Source organism: Oryzias latipes, chromosome 16, assembly GCF_053564925.1.
Source record: "Oryzias latipes strain Hd-rR chromosome 16, Olatipes_Hd-rR_3.1".
Classification (NCBI taxonomy): Eukaryota; Metazoa; Chordata; class Actinopteri; order Beloniformes; family Adrianichthyidae; genus Oryzias; species Oryzias latipes.
This window is the reverse complement of record NC_136252.1, coordinates 23,277,341-23,296,784: the sequence shown is the minus strand read 5'-3', so window position 1 is coordinate 23,296,784 and position 19,444 is coordinate 23,277,341. Positions and strand designations below refer to the sequence as shown.

The 19,444-nt window shown below is 40.0% G+C and overlaps 1 protein-coding gene and 2 non-coding genes across 4 annotated transcripts; all 3 read right to left on the bottom strand.

The window, feature by feature from the left end:
- Window positions 1–908: 908 nt before the first annotated feature.
- ncapd2 (non-SMC condensin I complex, subunit D2) lies at window positions 909–19,398 on the bottom strand. 2 transcript variants are annotated; one of them, XM_023964432.2, is made up of 32 exons: window positions 19,259–19,398; window positions 18,819–18,938; window positions 18,665–18,740; window positions 18,539–18,597; window positions 18,270–18,445; window positions 16,793–16,938; window positions 16,237–16,364; window positions 16,011–16,134; window positions 15,530–15,677; window positions 14,873–15,070; window positions 14,667–14,801; window positions 14,495–14,582; window positions 11,967–12,156; window positions 11,710–11,828; window positions 10,796–10,993; window positions 10,505–10,679; window positions 10,204–10,288; window positions 8,711–8,847; window positions 7,766–7,898; window positions 7,327–7,402; window positions 7,044–7,250; window positions 6,799–6,959; window positions 6,200–6,314; window positions 5,953–6,076; window positions 5,712–5,867; window positions 3,504–3,681; window positions 3,328–3,422; window positions 3,165–3,245; window positions 2,467–2,650; window positions 2,249–2,393; window positions 2,053–2,172; window positions 909–1,138 (listed from the first exon to the last, which is right to left on the bottom strand). In XM_023964432.2, the coding sequence occupies exons 2-32, from the start codon at window positions 18,934–18,936 to the stop codon at window positions 1,056–1,058; spliced, it is 4,158 nt and encodes a 1,385-aa protein (XP_023820200.1). In that variant the 5' UTR covers window positions 18,937–18,938; window positions 19,259–19,398; the 3' UTR covers window positions 909–1,055. The 2 variants fall into 2 exon arrangements, with proteins under 2 accessions (XP_023820200.1, XP_023820201.1); XM_023964433.2 differs by having other exon boundaries at window positions 6,200–6,311.
- LOC111949016 (small nucleolar RNA U85) lies at window positions 12,451–12,738 on the bottom strand. The gene has a single exon (XR_002875038.1). It is a non-coding gene; the product is annotated as a small nucleolar RNA U85 (small nucleolar RNA).
- Window positions 15,149–15,451, bottom strand: LOC111949017 (small nucleolar RNA U85). The gene has a single exon (XR_002875039.1). It is a non-coding gene; the product is annotated as a small nucleolar RNA U85 (small nucleolar RNA).
- Window positions 19,399–19,444: the final 46 nt, after the last annotated feature.

Sequence of the window (19,444 nt, the reverse complement as noted above, 5' to 3'; positions counted from 1 at the left end):
TTCACTCCCGTCTTCCTCTAATTTACCCGTTTCCTATGTGCCAACAAAGCTCCTTGAGCTCATCTCCCTTCGTTTCTGTGGTCTTTCCCAGTGTGAACAGACATCCTCTCTATGCTGAGTAACTTACAGTCTGTCAGAGCCATCTGCTCCCAGGACCCCCTGCTCCCAAATTAAAGTCAGAGAATCCAAAACTCCTGATCTCAAAGTTCAGCAGTTTCTGATTATTTAAAAAAAAAAAAACATGGGAAAATTTATAGAGCAGGCATGATGCCAGCAGCACAGTTCCCATCAGCAATTGGAAATATACTCCTGTTTTCCCCCCGACTGCATGTTTACAGCCCAACCCTCCAGCGAATGTCTTTACATAATGTATCCATCGTTCGTATGTACATATGCAGGAAACCAGCCTCTCTCGTCTTTTTGGAGAGGACATGTGGGAGAGGGCGTAGGAGAAAGGGAGATTAGTGATGGAGGTGGGGAGGGGGGTTTAAACTACCACTGCTTGTGATGTCAGCGGAGCGCCGGATGAAAAGTAGGCAGCAGAGAGTAGGAGGAGAAAAATGCACAGGGACATCCACAAAAGAGATTGATTACAGGAGAACAGACGGCCAGCTTGGAGAGAGAAGAGCGTCTGAGAACAACTGAGGGAGTTTCAAATTATAACACCAGAGAGATTGATGATAAATTGGCTTCTACTTTGATTTGAAATAAATTGCACAATTTTGTGAAAATTAATTAGACAATAAAGGGGGTGGAATCAAGGTGAGTAGTTATTCTGTCTGAGCAAGCTGTGCAGCTCTTTAAACACAGCTGTCCAAACACGCATCAAACACAAGAAGCCACTCACAGCTGCTCACAGCGATGGTGGAAACCCACACAAGCACACAAGACTGCACAAGTTAGACAAATTTCAACTAGAACAAGGTTTATTAAAAGATGCTGATACAGACATCAACTCACTACTGCAGCTTGGTCTAAAGGAAAATATTTACAAGGAATAAAAATGCAACAATAAAGCGTTAAAAGATGAATAAAATGTAAAACAGGCATAAAACTCAGTTTCGGAGGCGAGCTCGTCGAGATGAGCGAGCGATGGGAGTGGTCACTTTTGGAGTTTCGAGCTCTGCCATGACAGCTTCTGATCACAAGGAGAGAGAAAAAAAACATTATGAAGTTGGAGGGAAAAAAACGCTCAAACTACAAGCTCTGCAACGAAATAACGCTGGAAACACACTGGGAGAACGCCTCTCTTCCCACTCAAACAGTGAAAACAGCATTTGGATCTGTGAATTTGGTAGTAGACCAAATAAAAAGACGCTTCCTCCTCTGTTGCAGCCCGTTTGGATAAGGTGATGTCAAGCTGGAAGAGCAATCTGACCTGCGCATCTCTGCTAAACATCAATTTACTTTTGACTAATTCCAGCCTGGTTAGCATTTCTGCAGCCAGAAACAGGATCAACAGAAAATATCAGAGCAATAACCATAACTTATTTATTCATAAAGTAAATTCACCTCTAAAATAAAAAAAACTATAAACATGTTTGAGAATTGTAATCTAATCAAACCCTTGAAAGCACATTTTCTTTCTGTTTAAAATGTATTTAAAAACCTAATTTAATCTTTTTTTTATTGAATTTGATGCTCGAGGATTTTATGTTTTAAGCTTTTGGACGTTATTGGATAATTTCTGTTCAAGGTGTTTCCTATCAGATCTGCGAGGCTGTCTGGAGGATGGGATTAGTGCAGCTTGAATGCCGGCTCACTGAACTGTAACCGAAGAGGATTACAGGCTCAGCTCTGAAGACCCTCAACTTTGCTGTATTGATCAGAAATATCACAGTAATCTCTAATAAAAGAGACTAGACGTACAAACGCCAGCTAATTAAGTGAGTTTCCCAGAGTATTTGACCACATACAGCTACTTTGAGACTACAAGTTAATAATTAAGTTAAAAACTGTGCAATTTGTTTCAGATCCATTCAAAAACACTTAAATTAGAGATTTCTTTTTTAAATTGTGATTAAATGTAATGCTGAAAGTGGAGGAACCCACCTTCGTCATCCTCCCCTTCATCACTGCTGAATGTGATCATGGGTTTCTTTGACTTGCGGGACCTTTGAGGTGTCACAAAACTGTCATCGCCGTGACTGGACACAGAGGACTTGGTCTGACCTGAAAGGGGGAAGCAAAAGAATCAACATCTTTTAAAGTTCTGCCCAGCTGAGAGAACACAGTGCTGAGGTCCAACCTCTCTTTGACTGACGGCTCCTGGGGGCTGCATCACTCGATGTCTTTCCATTTTTGTTCTCTTCATCCATCTCTGGACTTTCTACGTTCTCCAGGCCTCGTGTGTGCACTGCAGTCAGCCGCTTCTCGAACTCCTCAATCTGAGCCTAATAAAGACAAATTTATGTTTGACGTTTAAGGCTTTAAAGAAAAACTCCATCTACTTGAAAGAAACGTTACCTTAAACTGTGGTTTAGCTCCACGACGGAGCTTAGAGGTGATGGAGAGCAGAGGCTGGTAGACTCCCGGTTCTGTCAGCTTATCGCTGTAACACTCCCAGCATTCCTGCAGCCTCTTAAATCCACGCTCACACATGGATAACAGAGAAAGGGACATTGCCACGTCGCACCACTGCCGCTCTGTCCTGCAGAGAGCATAAAAGAGGGTTTAAGGATTAAAACGTAAACATGATTAGCCTCAACAGAATGCACATGAATTCTAAAAGCCCAAACAAAAAGAGCCTCATTGCTTATGAACAAAGCATTGCTCTGACATTTGGACCAAATCCAATTTTCCAGGAACCTTTTATATCTAAATTCACTTTGCCTTTGTATAATCTAAAATGTCCTTCATTTAAGCTCCGAGTATGGATGAAATATGAGTCAGACTCTAAAGCCCGGCCAGGCCGGACTTGCATTCACTTTCTTAAACTATACAGGAAGACTAGAATGAATGCTCAACAGGAAACAAGTTAAGTGCAGTAACCTGCTCCGTCTGTCATTGACGATTTACTGTCCAACAGATCCAACACCCAATAATTAAACTTCACAATGAAATACTGAAGAAAAGATGCATCAATAAGCAACAAATATTAAGCTGAGGGAGGAGGGGGTAAGAGTCCGTTTGGGGGTGGACAGATAAAAATGAGATGAACTTACTTAGCAGTTCTGAAGCGCTGACATAGTTTCTCCACCAAGGACTCAGTCTGTCTCTCTTTAGTGATGTAAGAGAACAGCTGTCTGAAATAAAATACACGTAAAAAAACCATCCTTCATTCACTCAACACGTTTTACAAATGAGAGACGACGAAGAGCGGCTCACTTCATGATGGTGTTGAAGTCCTCTGAGCTCATGCCTCTTTCTGGGTCGGACAGTCGGCTGATGATGTCAGGAAGGAGGTTGTAGATGGCGTTGTCCTGACAGTTGAGATGACGGGGAAAAAGTCAAAAACCCGGTTAAATCTTCGCCCAACGTCTCCATCTTTGGATGCGTGTTACCTTTGAAGCCAACTCGTTGAAGAAATTCAGCGCCAGGCTGGTAATGTGGGCCTCCGGGTCAATCAGCAGCAAAGCCACCTCACTGACCTGACCTTTGACCTTCAGCACGTCCTTAAGCACCAGCTGAGTAAGAACTGTCACAGCTGTCTGCCTCACTGAAGGCTCTTCATCACTCAGCCTGAGAGAAGAGGAAGATGCAGCACAAATGAAGAGTTAGGGCCTTCATTTTAAACAGCTGCTGGTTTTTCTCCTGTTGCATTATGATCCATGTTAGGGCTGCACAACACGAGTAAAACTCGCGATATGCAATATTAGGGATCAATATTGTGATGACGATATAACTTGCGGTATATGAACAAAAAGCAAAACAACCAAAAACAATTTCCATTTCACTGAAACTGTTTAAAAATTATACTCCAAATGACCGTCACGTACATGGGAGGCCAACATCTAACCTAAAAGGGCTCCATCTGATTGGTCACCAACGTGAAGAAAGTGCATCTGATTGGTCCAATGCATAAATGGATTTATTTGATTTTTTGAATAGTTCAAACTGCCATAAGATTGCTTTAGCACATTGAAAGGTAACCATTTATTGCAATTTTCACGGTCTTTTGCGATATGCATATTGCACAGCTTGATGTCGCGATAACGATAAACTTAAACAATAAACACTAATAAAAGAGCTTTTAGGCCTTTAACCTTTTTATAAATTTACTAACAAATTATGTTTATTTTATTCAAATGAATGATCCTCCTTTGGTAGGAAAAAAAAACTTACAACCTGCATAGGAAACAAGAAAGTTTCATGTTTATGGTCGGGTGGTGGCAACTTTGAGAATTGACATTTATTTAAAAATATATTAAAGATTATCTTGAGAAAAACTCATTAGTAGAAAATAAAGGTACAGATTTATACTTTTCCCTAATAAAATGAAGAAAAATATTTTCTATTCGATAAAATCCTAGTGTGGACTTCAGGATTTTTACTTGGAACTGTATTTTTCACATGTAGCCTGCGTTGAAGTCGTGTCCTTGTCATTAGCATTTAGGCTTAAAGCCTACATTTTAAAAACAAGCCAAAAGCACGAGGACCAAACAACTGTCAGCGCTTTGGCTGAACACCAGCAGCGAAGGGCCAATCCAAGACCAATTTAGATTTACCCTCACCCAAAATCAACCACAAAAGGAACTCATTTACCATTTCTCATTTGCACCAGGGAGTAGGGCTTTGGCAGAGGACCACATACACTAGTACATACCACTTCCACCTGCCAACGCTGAAGCTTATGACAGCAATGAACAAGGTAATTAATTCTTAATGCGCTTATCAGGAGGTGGCAGGGCAGCAGCCCTGAGAACAGTGGAGGTGTGTGTGGGAGACAATTAGGAAATAATATGAAATGCTTATCATGTAGAACACACTACAAGAACAGCGGAGCATTAGAAACCCAGAGTTTTACATGTAAAAACACCTCCCAGCGAGCATAATCTTCTATTATAATTAAAACTGCACTTCAAAGAGAAACTTGAGCTTCTGTATTTGCAACAGGAAACCTGAGGAACTTTTTTGCAAAGGAAATGGAGAGACAGTTCAGCACGCTTCAAATTAAACTGCATTTATGGAACAAACCTTTGCAAAACAGCACATTACTTTGCAGAAAATTATTCCCGTCTGTACTATATAATTACAACATGCTCAACACAAACGAGGGACAAAAAATTATAATTAAGCTGTTCGTTGTCTTTCCATGCCCTTGACAGATGCAGACTGAAACTCCACCCAAGTTCGTGATCGGCAATTTTTTTTACACTCCCATTAAAGCAACAGACAATTACCATGGCAACCAAAGAGGTCAGGAAATGGGACACGATAGCACAATTTGCCAACACAGATAGTCACCAAGTTTCCCGCCCATTAAAAAGTCATAACGGAGAGTAAACTTTTTCCATCAAGTGGTTCAGTGAAGCATTGTGACAGCAGCCACACTCCACTGGGTTTAGAGGAATATCACACCGGTTTTGGTTTTGATGAAGACTGCTCAGATGTACAAGCCTGAGGATCTACGGGCTGTTTGCCACGATGAAATGTACAGTACACCCACACAACAGTCCTGGTGTACAAGCTCTCCTATGTAATTCCATATGGAGCAGGGAAAAAAATAAATCTGTTGATGTGAACGTTTACATCCACCACTGAACAGTTACCTTGCATAGAGATTCTGTGTCCAGGGCTCCAAAATGTTTGGAAATCGGACAATCAGGTCTCCCAAGGCAATGATGGCATTGGCCCTGACAACGGGGAGAGTGGAGCGCTCCAGGACCGTAAACATCAGACGAATGTTTTCTTCACACACCGATGGGCTGATTTAAGGCAGAAAGACATGCGATTACTATGTAGACATATGTACATTACATGAGTTTAAAGCTGAGAGAGCACTGTGTTTACTTTATCATCATGTACTGAGACAGCGCCAGACACGCAGCAGTGGTGAGCTGAGGGTGAGAATAGCGCCCTGGAGAGCTACACACTTTCACCAGCAAAGGTAGAAAAGCACTTAGCAGGTTCTCCTCTGAACCGATTGAAAAGGGAAAAAAGAAAAACAAATGTTGGTTTCTGTTTATTGTATGAAGGATTTCAACTATTATGAAATACTTGGATATGTACTGGAAAATTAAAAATCGATTTTCTTTACCTGAAAGTAATTCTGTTTCACAGATTCTTCTGATGAGTTCAGCTTCTGTATCTTCAGCAGAGGCTCCAATCAGGCCAAGCTCTTCCTCCATTGCACTTTCATTGGCTGCCTGCTGCTATAAATGATGTCAAATGAAAACAATGAAAGACCTTCAAGCAAGACAGCATCCATCATAGCAATGTTTTGATTTGACGTTTGAGATGAAACAAACTAGAGAACTTCTAATTATTTGAGTGAGTAAAAGCTGCATAAAGGGACATATTGTGTAACTTAAATGCATGAAAAAGGAAGAATATTTGTTTAAAAGTATGTATTTCAAGAAGGTAGAAAGATGTGTTTTAGCAGTCATTTGCATCCTTAGCTGTTACCTAGACAGTTGGAGGCTATTACCTAGATTAAATTAGGCTCCCTAAAGTTCTGTTAATAGAAGACGGTAAAGAAACAAAGCTGCAGAACAGTGTCAGAACAAAAGTTGTAGAAAAACAAATACTGGTAGTTTGATTTTTTTTTTATTACAAAGGAGAAACTTAACAGGTGAGCCAGCTTTAATTCTATCAAAGACATGAGAACATTTCCAAAGTGCAAAAGTTGAAAAACACCTTAGCTTTGCTGGATGGCCCTTTCTCCTTCTCCTCCCTCTCCTCCGTCTCTCCTCTCCTCCTCCGGAGCTCCGCACTCACACTGCGCTCCAGGTGAGACACCTGCCAGAAAGCCACGCATCCACACAGGGCCAGCAGCTGAGCCAGACACACGCAGTTCACTAAAGGAATTGGAAACAAGTTACATTTACAGTGTCAACTCTAGACCATGAAAATGTCTTCTTTAAAAGAAAAAAAGGGTCTACCTTGCTCATTGGTTTCCTGAGAACCATTTGGCATTTGGTCGACATCCTTGCAGACTTCCCCACCTTCAGAAATCTGATCCAATAAGAGCCGGGCGCTTCGCTGGAGGAGCCGAGAGCACAGCTGTTCTGGGGATTCAGCTAGGAAGAAGATGAGACGGACAGCCTGCTCCATGAAGCTCTGCCAGAAAGGGTCTTCCATTACCACACCTGAGGGAAAAAGACAGGAAAAAATGAAGACAATGAATAATGAGATTTTCTTAAAGCGTTTCTTTTTCTGGTTTACCTTCTGCAATGGCCTGTGTCAGGCAGGTGAACAACTGGTGGTCCTGAGGCAGTCTGAACGGAGCTCCCTTTGACTGCTAATGAGGAGAAAATGGTTTTTTCTGACCTTTTGACTGCTTTGATCGCTGTTGACATGGTCAACCAAACAAAAGGCATTCAAAAAGTTTCAATGAATTGATTTGTTTTGTTCAACAAAATGTACATGTTTTGAATGCTATGAAACTTAAAACATATACAGTTAAAGATGCAGATTTTTGATAGGACACTAAGTATTAGTGCAATGTTAAATTAATCTCTTGTGAACCATTGTGGAATCCTCCCAAAACTAGAAACGGAAAACATTTAGGCGCCTTGAGGAGGAAAATATTCATGGACAGAGTTTCTTTCACCTGGGCAGAAATCGTCAGGTCAGATGTTTCGAGGGAACTTTTGTTTCTTACCCTGACGTGGTCAGTGATGCTGCAGATGGTGATAACTGTGTCTCTAGCTAGCAGAAAGTCTTGTGTAGCTTTTTCTCCCACAGCCACTGAACAGAGAGTATCCAGGTTACTGAGCACCACTTCTCTTTCTGCCCTGTTAAAAAAACAAATAAAACAATGTTTGTTTTTTTTAAATCAAACTGAAGTATAAATATTGTATAATCTCAATTGATTATGCCGTAATGCAAAGTGAGGCAACAGCAACAGTAACCTAAATGACCCTGGATGCTCTGTGCTGGTCTAATCAGTACTAGGAGGCTGCCCAGATAATGCATGTGGGAAGATGGGTGAGTAAAGCACAGAAGGTTTAATAGGTTACGAATGCTGCTGGTGCTGGATGGGAAGCAGCAGTGTGGGAGGACTGCAGAGACACTCTTTACTCTCTCACTTGCCTATTCACTCCCTCTTCCCTAAAGCAATAGTCTTTGAGAGATAGTGAGAGAAAGAGCCAGCATGCATAAATACACACACACACACACGTAAAGAAAAGGAGCTTAGTTATATGGTCGTGACTACAGTTACAAAGAGAAGCACAGGCGGGGAACTTGTTTTCAGACTAAGAACCATTTGCTAAATATCAAGCAGCTGAAGATGATGAAAATGTAAAAAGGAAGTGCTGCTTGAGCTGGCTGAAATTACATTCAATGCAGATGACATCTTTTTGTGCCCTACTGTGCTAGTTGATGTCAAAGATAACATTAAAATGAAATAGAACAAATCTGTGTTTGGATAAAATGAAGGTCAGCTGCTGCAAGACGGAACAGGTGAAGAAGGTGAAGGACTTTCACAAATGAGGGTCCAGGGGACAGCCGAAAGGCAAAGAAAAATGTGATCTATATATTCAAATGACTTATTTGAATCTGTTTAAAGACTATTGTAAATAATAAAGAGTTTTTAGTGTCTTACCGTGCTGCCATGCCCAGCAGCAACACAGCAGCTCGCTTGTGTAAGGCAGAAGTTTCTCGTTTACCGGTAAATCTCTCCCACAAGACCTGAACCACGGTGGACTGGAGGTTACTGCCACTGGCAAAAAACTCCTGCACCTACAACACATGATTGCATGTTAACCAACACAGCCTATTCAAACCAAAATAATACTAAAACCTCTTAGTTTTAGCATCATTCTTTAAAGCAGCGCTTCTCAATTAGTGGGGCGCGCCCATACGATGCCGGGGGGGGGGGGCGTAGTAGCGGTTTTAGCCACAAGTAATATGGGCAATTGCCTGCAAATTTAACGGGGGTGGGGGCGCGGTGGTGACAGCAGCTGAGTGCTTGGGAAAAAATTTGCGCCACTCATGGTTTCCTATCATCTGATATATGGCAGAGTTTGTAACAGCCTGGAACTGTGAACTGCCGTCCCTGCAGCTGCTCCTGTCACACGCTGCACGCGTGTGAGAGAATGAAAGGGGAGGGGTAGTGGGCTCAGGCTGAGAGGTGGAACAGCGCACGCGGGCAGCTTTATTGCACCAGGATCATCGTGTGCCTGTAGATGACTCAGCTCATCATTTAGAAAAAAGAAGGAAAAAAAAAAAATCAGCACAATGTTTTTACCCATTTCTTCAGACTAAAAATGTTAAATATATTGGTGCTGTATTAATGTTTCACACCAATTTACATTTAATATTTTCATTGATTGCCAGTATAGCTTAGTCAGTTTGTTAGTTCATTTTAGTATTTTCCTATTGAACTCTTTGTATTCGTGATCCTTTTGAGATCATGTTATACTTCGAAGCCCATCGAGACGACTGTTGTTGTGATTTTGGGCTATACAAATAAAATTGAATTGAATTGAATTATTTTTCTCTAGTTTAAATAAGGAATGACCGACTTTTTTTCCAGGCACTTTAAGCTTCTTTTCCGTTTTAGACTATAAAAGGGTTTCTGTGTGGCAAAATAAAGTTAATATTTGTTATTCTTTCTTTTCCTAGAGGGGGCCCTTGCAAAAACTAATTGAGAAGCACTGCTTTAAAGGGATACAGTGGTCCCTCGCTATTTTGCAGTTCACCTTTTGTGGTCTCACTATTTTGCGCATTTTGGATGCTTTTTTTGATCTCCTGTACAGAATAGGTCCAGTTAGCCAAATCTAAAATCTTCCATCATGAGCAGATTTTTTAAAATTCCGATACTGGACTTGTTTTTCTAGAAAGATTTAATCTTTGAGAGTTTTAAAAGTCTGAAAATGTTCATGTCTGTCTGTATAAAGTGTGTAGGGAGGGATTTTACAGTCTTAAAACGTCTACGATTATTGTAAAGAATAAAGATTAAAGGATTTCACCTATGGTGGTTTATTTTTAGAACACAACTTCAGCTATAAATGAGGGAACACTGTATTGTTAAGTGCTAGTCAAAGATAAAGTTTTAACAAACAATTGATTCATAAAAACTAAAGGACTGCTTACAATTTCTTCAAGACACTGGATAGTTCCCAGAGATGCATCTATCATCAGCTCAGAGAGATTATCAACCAGAGATTGGGCTTTATTTCTAAAGAGACAAGAAAAATAAGTTTTACTTCTTCATTTCTTCAAGACATCACATAAGTTGATAAAACTTTTATGTGCTACTGCTTCTTGAATAATATGTCAAAGAAAAAAAACGTTAATACAGACATCTGCTACATACCTAAAGCATTGACAATATTGTTTGACATAAGCCTTTGTAATCTTTAAAGTTGTAAAATGTTCAAATGGTTTCACAGACCTGACCGTGTCTCCTTGGGGGTTTAAATACAGGCGCTTGTAAGCTTGAATGACAGCGTCTTTAATGGCAGCATCAGTTGACCAGACTAGAGGCAGCATTCTTCTCACTCCACTGACGGAGTTTGCAACGCTGAACTCGCATACAGTCACACAGAACTGAACTGCCTCCTGAACCACTGAAAGGAATAAAACAAACAGTTTTGTATTCAGAGTGCTGCGTATTTGATCACGTTTGTAATTGTTGTAAACCGAGATCAAACAGAAAAGTGTTGAGTGGACAGGACCATCTAACCTGAGGTTGTTTTCCAATACAGCATGGTGTTGATGATGGAGATGGCTCTCTCCACTTGTAAGGCAAAGGTTTCTGTATCTTTCAGGTACTGCACCAACATCTCCTGCTTCTTCAGCTCACCATCCTCCCCCTCTTTACCTTCCTCCTTCTGTGGGGTTGGTGGCAGGTTCTGACTGAGCTCAGGCGTGTCATCAGAGCCTGAGAAAAAGGACACACATGATACAAGCAGGACTGAACATGTAGGACTGTAATAATAATAAAGCATACAGATGTAAAATATATTTTAATTGATGTTACGTTAGAGGATTTACAAAGGCTGCTTCTCAGTAACTAAGCAGCTTAAAGCGATTCGCATTTCAAAAGTGTACAATGTGCATCTAGAACAAAAGAAGCAATAACAGACTATTAACTTCCACGTTCTTTCAGCCAAAGAGTCAGTTGTATACATCTGAGCTCTCAAGTTAAATGTCAGAGAGAACAATAAAATGCTCGAATCAATAATGGGCCCAATTACCTGCACTTAAAGCAGAGTCAGAGATTCATACAAAAAGAGGTTACTTCTGTAGTTCAGCTTTTTTGCTCATCTTCCTTCTGTCTCTCTACCAATTAAAAGATGCAAGAAAATCAGCGAATGAAAGTCTCATCAGTGCTGCATCTTAAGTGGAAATAATTTGACTTCTGTCAAATGACTTTTTGCTGAGTTGACAGAAAATTGAATAAGAATCGAACACTGAACTGTACTTAGCAAAGGTATCTATCATGCTTGGTCTTTTTTGTTCCACACTCATTTGAACCATTTTTCTAGCTAAAATTTAAAAAGCAAAAATGTAAATTAATTAGAGTTTCACTTAATAGGGTGGGGGGTGATTATTTATTGTCAGAGAAGCGTAGAGTGACCAGAAAACAAACTATACCTTTGAATATTAAAGCCAGCACCTTCATTAAGTTGTCAGCAGTGAGGGTGGTCAGGGAGGCAAACATGTCTGACTGTGGGAAGAGGCTGTGAGCTTTCATGCAAAGCTGAACAGCCTTCCTGCAGAGGGAGGAGCAGAAATGTCACCGTTTCATTCTTAGCTAATTTAGTCAGAGGAAGAAGAAGAATTTAAAAAAAGGCATGTAGTAACACTACCAATCAACTTTAACCAAGATCTCCGCACATGATTAGCATCACCTGTATTTGTTGACACGGATATACTGAGCTATCTTGACTGCAGTTGCCATGTCGTCTTCAGCTGCCTCCACATTACTGTCTTCCTCCGGCTCTTCCTCTGCATCGTTTGTGGGCTCCAGCACTGTCCTGACAGTCACAAGGAGCTCGGGCTCCATGGCAGCCCAGAGCTCAGATGCTTTGATCACTGCAACTGCAGGGAGGAAATATGAAAATAATATAATTCAGTCAAGGCAACATCTGAGAAAATGAAGGGGAAAAAAAAAACATGGCAGCACTGCTGTTAATAAAGTTTATTTGGTAATCCAAATAGAAATGTGCCTTAAACTTCAGATTAACTACATTGACTAAACATGTATCATTTACATTAGCTGATATTTATAATTAAAAGTGCATTAAACGCTTCACAATAACATGGAAACTGAAAGAATTGCAATCATTTTTTCAAAACAAAGTTACAAGTAACTTTAACACAAGCTAAATTTTCAGCCCTCAGATTACCAAAGACACAGCTCATTGCTCACTGAACAGTAACGAGAGCAGAGAAACACCTCTAGCCAGTTGTCTCCAACGCACACTGTCGGCTTCCTCCTCATGATTATTCCAACATGGCTTTACAGGAATAATGACATGGGTTGAGGCCAGTCACTGTCAGCAGGCCCTTACAGCAGTGCAGGAATCCTCCCCTGCACTGCCAAGATTACCTGCTGAATTTGGCAGAAGAACTCAACTCTAATTCAGTGAACTCGCATTCGCCTTGGTCTCATCACCGGGCAGTAAACAGAAACTTGTCAGGAATTAAATTAAAATGCAAGAAGGGAAAAGTGAGCCTCACCATAAACCTTCAGTGGAAAATTCTATTTATAAGCCACTAGTAAAGTTTAATGTGACTCTTACAATACTTCAAATAAAGAGAGCGTATTTTCAACTGGGTTTGTGTTAGCTACACTGACCAGCATTTCACACCAGTGGAGTAAAGATGAAGTTTTGTCAGTCACCTATTCTGCTAGTTATCCCATCGCAAAAGACGAGGTAGAAGTGTCAATAATAGATACACTTCAACTATGAGAGACAGAATGTACAAAAATAATCCAGTAAATCACATTAAAGAAATATTTAGCTTCTACAAACAAGCAGGAGTTCTGTCGCCAATAGACCTGTCCTGAATCTTCCACTCGTTACCTGGATTAATGTCACCTGTTTGAACTGATTACCTTTATAAAGACACCTGTCCCCACCCTTAAACTAGTGGTCACAGTGCAAACCTACTGGAAACATTTGAACTCTGTCTGAAAACCAGAGTTACATTCCATCACCATTATAGAAAGAAATTCTTTAAAAATCATTCAATGAGAGTTTCTGGTTTCTTTTTTTACATTCCGTCTCCAACAGTTGGTGTGTTTTGTATGATCTACATTACAGATCTCGTTGATCTTTCTCAGTGGAAAGATGAAAACTACATTTGTTTGTGTTTGAGCCTTCTGTGGAGAATTTCAACAACTTCACTTACAGTCTACACTGCACTTGGCATTCCCACAAGAAGACAGAAAATTAGGATCATTTAGCTTCTTAATGTAACTAAACTGGTTTTGGTCTTGAATTTTCAAAGTTTTAAAAATAACAGCTTAATTCTCTTTAGCAAGAAATGATTCATAAAACCGTTTAATCCCAAATCATGCTGTAAATTGTAAATTAATGGAAAATGTTGGACCACCAAGTGACTAAAGTAGTAAAAAAATGTTTGTAGTTCCTCAGAGACAGAGGCACAAAATTTACAGCTTAACCCAATACATTCAACGTAGCTGGACTTATTTTCTATTTTTAATGCATGTTTACATTTTTGTTTCCGTTTTAATGCTACAAATGTTTTACGTTTAAAGTACTAAGGCTATTCCTCTGTGAGCCTTCACTGCTGGACCATTTCCATTTCTTTTAAATCCATTTTAGAAGTTAACATTAAGGGCCGATTTATAATACTTTGGAGTTTGACAGATGTAAAGAATGTATGGAGCAAGTTGCACTGCTAAGTAAGAGAAATTCTGTAACCTTTGACCTTGGTATAATTGAAAAACGTAAATCCTGTAAACACATTTGATTTCCCTTGTGGTGATAGAAAGAATTGACTTTTTTTTCTATCAAGTCACATGAGCTACTACACATTCAATACAATATTAAGTCTTTGCATTTCAACAAGGACACTAATCAGAAATTTTAAAGAAATAGTAAAGCTACATAAGAGCTGCAGGTTCTTTCTTGTCTTTGGAGATATCCAGTTGAAGAATATTTAAAGCTAAAATTGGGTCTACAGATAAAGTTCGATTATTTTTGCTTTAAACTCAGTCTGTCATCCAACAGTATAAAAAGATATCTTAACCTATCACTAAATTAGACCATATTATTCAGTGAAGTTTGCTCTCAACTGTCAAATAGTGGTTTAATTTCTTTTTTTCAATATATAATTTAAGACAAAATATGGTTATGAGGACAGATTTGTTTTTACATCTATTAAATGACATTTTAGACAAAGTTACCAGGTGCTTTCTCTGCAAGTTCCTCTTTCATTTCTCTAAGTTTGGCTGTTTCTTTCTCCAGAGGTTTCTTCAGATCTGCACTACTTAACTAAAAGACAAAGAACAAAGCTCAGTTTAGTTGGGAGGGCAAAAAAAAAAAGTTTTTTATATCTGATAGTCTTATTGTGATTACCTTGCAGCTGTAAGGATTGTGTGCAATGAAGGCTGCCACGAGTTGAATGGCACTCTTCACCACATTTATGGATTTGTCCATCAGCCGCCCCACAGCGAGCTCCATCACCTCGCTGTATCTGCACAAAGGCAGGGCCTGAACACAGACAGTGCCTTAACTCCAAATGTGGGCATGAATCTTTTAAAAAAGCCCCAAAGAAAACTTACTTTGCTGTTGACAATACGAGTGTAGACTTGCAGCACACGCGTTCTGACATGGGAGTGTGTGTCATGCAGATGCTCCTGTAGTATGTCAAAGAAGCGGTCGCGGTCAGCTTTGCTGGTCTCGTCCAGCCCGTCCCCACTGAGAACCCTCATCAGGATCTCTCCCAGAACCTCACAGACAGCAACACGCATTGTATGACTCTGGAAAAACGAAAGCATATTTGTCACCATTTAAGCACAACCTTAAACTTGTTGTGAGAAAAAGACATGAAAGAATTTTGCCCTCAGATTACCAAAGAACACACTCATGCCTCACTGAATAAATATGAGAGCTGGGTAAGTTTCTGACCCTTTGCACACCACACACACAGACACACACACACACTGTCAGCATAACCCAAAGTACGCCACAATAACTTTTTAAAGGAATAACAATTTGGGTTAGGCCAAGTCACTGTAGGCAGGCCCTTACAGCAGAACAGCAACCCTTCACTGAACTGCCAAGATTACCTGCCAGTCAAGGCTAAAAACACCCAGCCCTCCTTCAGTGAGCTCGTATTCGCCTTGGTATCATCACCGGACACAACATCATTGATGCACCTTTGATACAGTACGTTTAGCTGTACTTTACACTAAGGGGTGCAAAACTGCATCGTCTACCTCTCCTTCCAGGTGTGTAATGAGGACACTGATGTTGGGGATCATTAATTCGGGCACCAGTCCACTGAGCTCTGAGAGGAAGGTGGAAAAGGCTTTGACACCAGATCCCTCCCTGGCAAGTTCTTCACTTGACTTCTGACCAATTTCTCTAGAAAACAAATCATTAAACATGCATTAATAAAGAACACTCTGTTTGCGCTTCTTGCATAATTCACCATTTTCTGCATAACTATGACAAAGACATTGGCAGACTGGGGCATGGCATGTTATTGTCGTAACAGCTCTTAACCAGCAAGGAAATAACAGCAGCCTTATTTGTGTAACATTAAAAAATAATAATGATAAAAACCCCTAATCATTAACTTGGTTAATATAGCCAGCTAAACATGTTGACTTGGCAGTGTCTTATTCTTTTACAGCCACACACTATGCTAACAATAAGAATTAAAAAAAAAAAATCAGTTAAACAGCAAATACTAACCTTATGACTTCCCCTATTATCGCTCTGACGCCATACTCCATGCTCCACACAGATACAGCCTGGGCAAATACAGATGACAACTGCTCGAAGTGTTGCAACAGCTGAATCACTTTCACACTAGCACCTGTAAAAGTTAAAAGGGTAAAAATGACAATACGCCAAAAACCAAGCAGCGCTCATACTCCAGAAATGTTGTTGATTCAAGGTGTGCGATTGAGACACAAACCTAAGAGGTGATTGTACTTCTTGATGAGCAACCCTAAAAGATGGATGATACAATCTCTGGTTGGTTTGCTCTTAACATGGCCGATGGTCGGGTTCTCCAGCAGCTTGTAGCAGCAGCAGGTCACACAGCTTGGAAGATTGAGAATATACACAGTTTGTTCATGAACCAAAATGGACAAAAAGCCAATTTTACTAATGGCATAGGTATTGATTTGAAATGATCAAAACTAAACAGAAAAATGTGTGAATTTGGATTTCCAGATCATGTTTCCGATTCAAATAAGTAACAAACAGCAGACCACAGCTGGCTGCTTAAGAAAAGTTACATTGTTACTGCAGTGAAGTATGTTGCCATGGAAACATTAAATGAATCAATTTAACAGTTCCGTTGTCGTCTAAGCTTATTTGGTTTGCAATGACATCACTTATGGGAGAAGAAAAAAGCAAGGCAACAATTATTTTACAGTGTCACCAATTCTGGGAAACAACAATAACCAAATTAAGATGTTTAAGAGTGATGGTGCCCTTTTCCCAGAGCTCCATCTGCCAGAAAGTACCTGATGAACTCTTCCTCCACGAGGGAGAGGCTCCAAAGTGAACGAATGTCAAGCTGTAGGAGCTGGATGAGGTTCTGAAGAACGCCCTCCCTCTCAGAGTCCCACTGCAAGAGTCCCTCAATGCTTGATTTACTCTTTTTACTGCCCTGCTCAAAACACAGAAGATTTGCATTAGATGACCTGTAAATATGTACTGTAGAAATGTTACAGGTTAACATCTACGGTATTTAGATTTTAACTATGCACACAAATGTGAAAAATACTCAAGGTGTTTGGTGGAATGATTACAATTTTTTGCCTGCAGAGATATTTGGTCAAAAAATTACTTTGCAGTAAGATATTGAAACTTGTAAGACTTAAAAGTATGAGGCTTGTAATGTTCACCAAAGAAACACGTCAACTGTGAGATCAAATGTAAAAACAAGTTGTTAATGAATTTGTGTATAATGATGCAGAAAATTAGTATTTACATCTACATTTATCATTTATCTACATTGTCATGACAGCAGTGCTGCAGGAGAATAATGAATTGTATCCCAAGAACATCATATCCACTGAAGCATGGGGATGGAAGCATCATGCTTTGGGAATGCTGTTCTGCAAAGAAGCTAGAACGACTAATCTGTAACAAGGAAAAAATTAATACAGCCATGTATGGTTACGTGGGGGGGGGGGGGGGGGGGTCCTTCTATCAGTGAGAGCACTGGGAATGAAATGTGGCTGGATCATCATCCAGCATGAAAATGATTCCAAACAGATTACCAGAAACACGAAGGAGATTTTACACAAAAAGCACTTGACGGTTCTGGAGTGACCTAGCCAATAATTGAGAATCTGTGGAGGGAGTTGAAAGTCTGTGTTTTCAACTAACAGCCCCAAAACTTTACAGCTCTTGAGAAGATCATGGAAAATGGATCAAAATGGCAGCTAAAGTACAAACCTAGTAAAGCAACGATGAAATAGATGAAACGTTTGACCAACAAGGGCTACATTACAACGTATTGCATTAATCTTTAGTCGTTAACCAAATACTTATTTTCTGCGCCATTATACAAATAAGCAAATGTAATTTCTCTGATACAGTTTTCTCTAAAGATTTGTTTTCTCACAGTTCAAGTGTAGCTATGATGAACATTGCAGACACCATCTTTATACAAAACTTTGTAGAGTTGGTGATGCAAATAGCTTTTTGTTTAACTATATATTTAGTCAACTAATAAAAGAATCAACAGCACCCACACACAGTCAACCAATCCACTTCATCTTCAGAAGAGAAAAACTGACAGGTGCAAATTTGACTTTTACAACAGTGTAAATAAAACTCAACGCTACGGGGACCATCCGAGCAGACAAAAGATCTTAGTGTTTTTACTATACTACATTATATTACTTAAAATTGTATGATATTATGGTAATTGAGCTTCTTTTGTGATTCTACAAATGAAAGCGTTAGGAGTTTCAAATGGACTTACTATACCTTTCCAGGTGCTGTGACAATACTCTGTCTGTAGGAGGCACTTTCGAGGCTCTCTGTGAGTTTGCAGAGCAGGAAGACACTCATTTTTACTGCATTTAAATTGTCTTTGCGCTCTGCAGCCGATGTAGACGTGGAGGCAAGAAGGGATGGAAGAGACACCGCCAGGCCACTGACCACTGACAAAAAGAGGATACTGGGTGAATGAGATCACTCTGAAACACTGTCTACATTTTAAATATTAACTTGTATTGCTTAATAAAAGGCTTTACCTTTAACCAACAGCTCCAGGGTGTCTTCTTTTACTGCCAGTTCTACTGAGTTGAAGTGCCTAAAGAGAAACTACATTTAAGATTTTATTCTGAGAAAGCAATCAGTAATGCAAGATCATAACTTACTGTAAAACACTGTAGCCAGTGTCAAAATATTCCAGGATGCACAGAGGCCCCTGGCTCCTCAACGCTGCCTTGAATTCTGATGTGATGATTGCGTTTTAGTTAGAACTTCCGAAACAATGCGCAGCGACACAACTAATCCAGGTGAACTACTTACTGTTGAGCTGAAGCGGCAATTGTTTGGGGGAGACCACATCTTGAACGACATACTGGTTAATACCCCCAGTCTTAACCAGGTCACCTACGCACACAGGAACAAAAAAATCCCACGACATCCCTGCAGCGACATAGAAATTCACATGTAGTTTCGTGGCACATCATTAGTTTAATGATTGAAACCTTATAGCTCATGTAAAATATAATTTGTCTTAAGCATATGATTGTCATCGTGTCCCTCGTTCTTAATCCTAGCTGGCAATCGACACTAAAAGCTCTTTTTGCTAAGTTTCCTTAAAAAAAAATACTGCCAACAATATGATTGTGGCAAAGTCGGCTAATGCTAATAGTTAGCAGGCTAGTTAGCTAAACTAACCAAAATCGCTACAAATTCTTAAAAAACAAATTTAAAGTTTGGACAACTTCTACAATTCAATTTACCTGCGGAGGCAGTTATCTTGTTTAACAGCTTGTAACTCTGTAGAATGCGGTTCTTCTTTCCTCTCTCCGCCGCCCGCAAACCGTCCGAGTCCTCCGCTTTTCAAACTAGTTTGGACATCGCGCCAAAGTAACGGAACTGTGACGTCACAAAGGTGCGCCTTCTATTAGCTTGGATCAACACTGCCC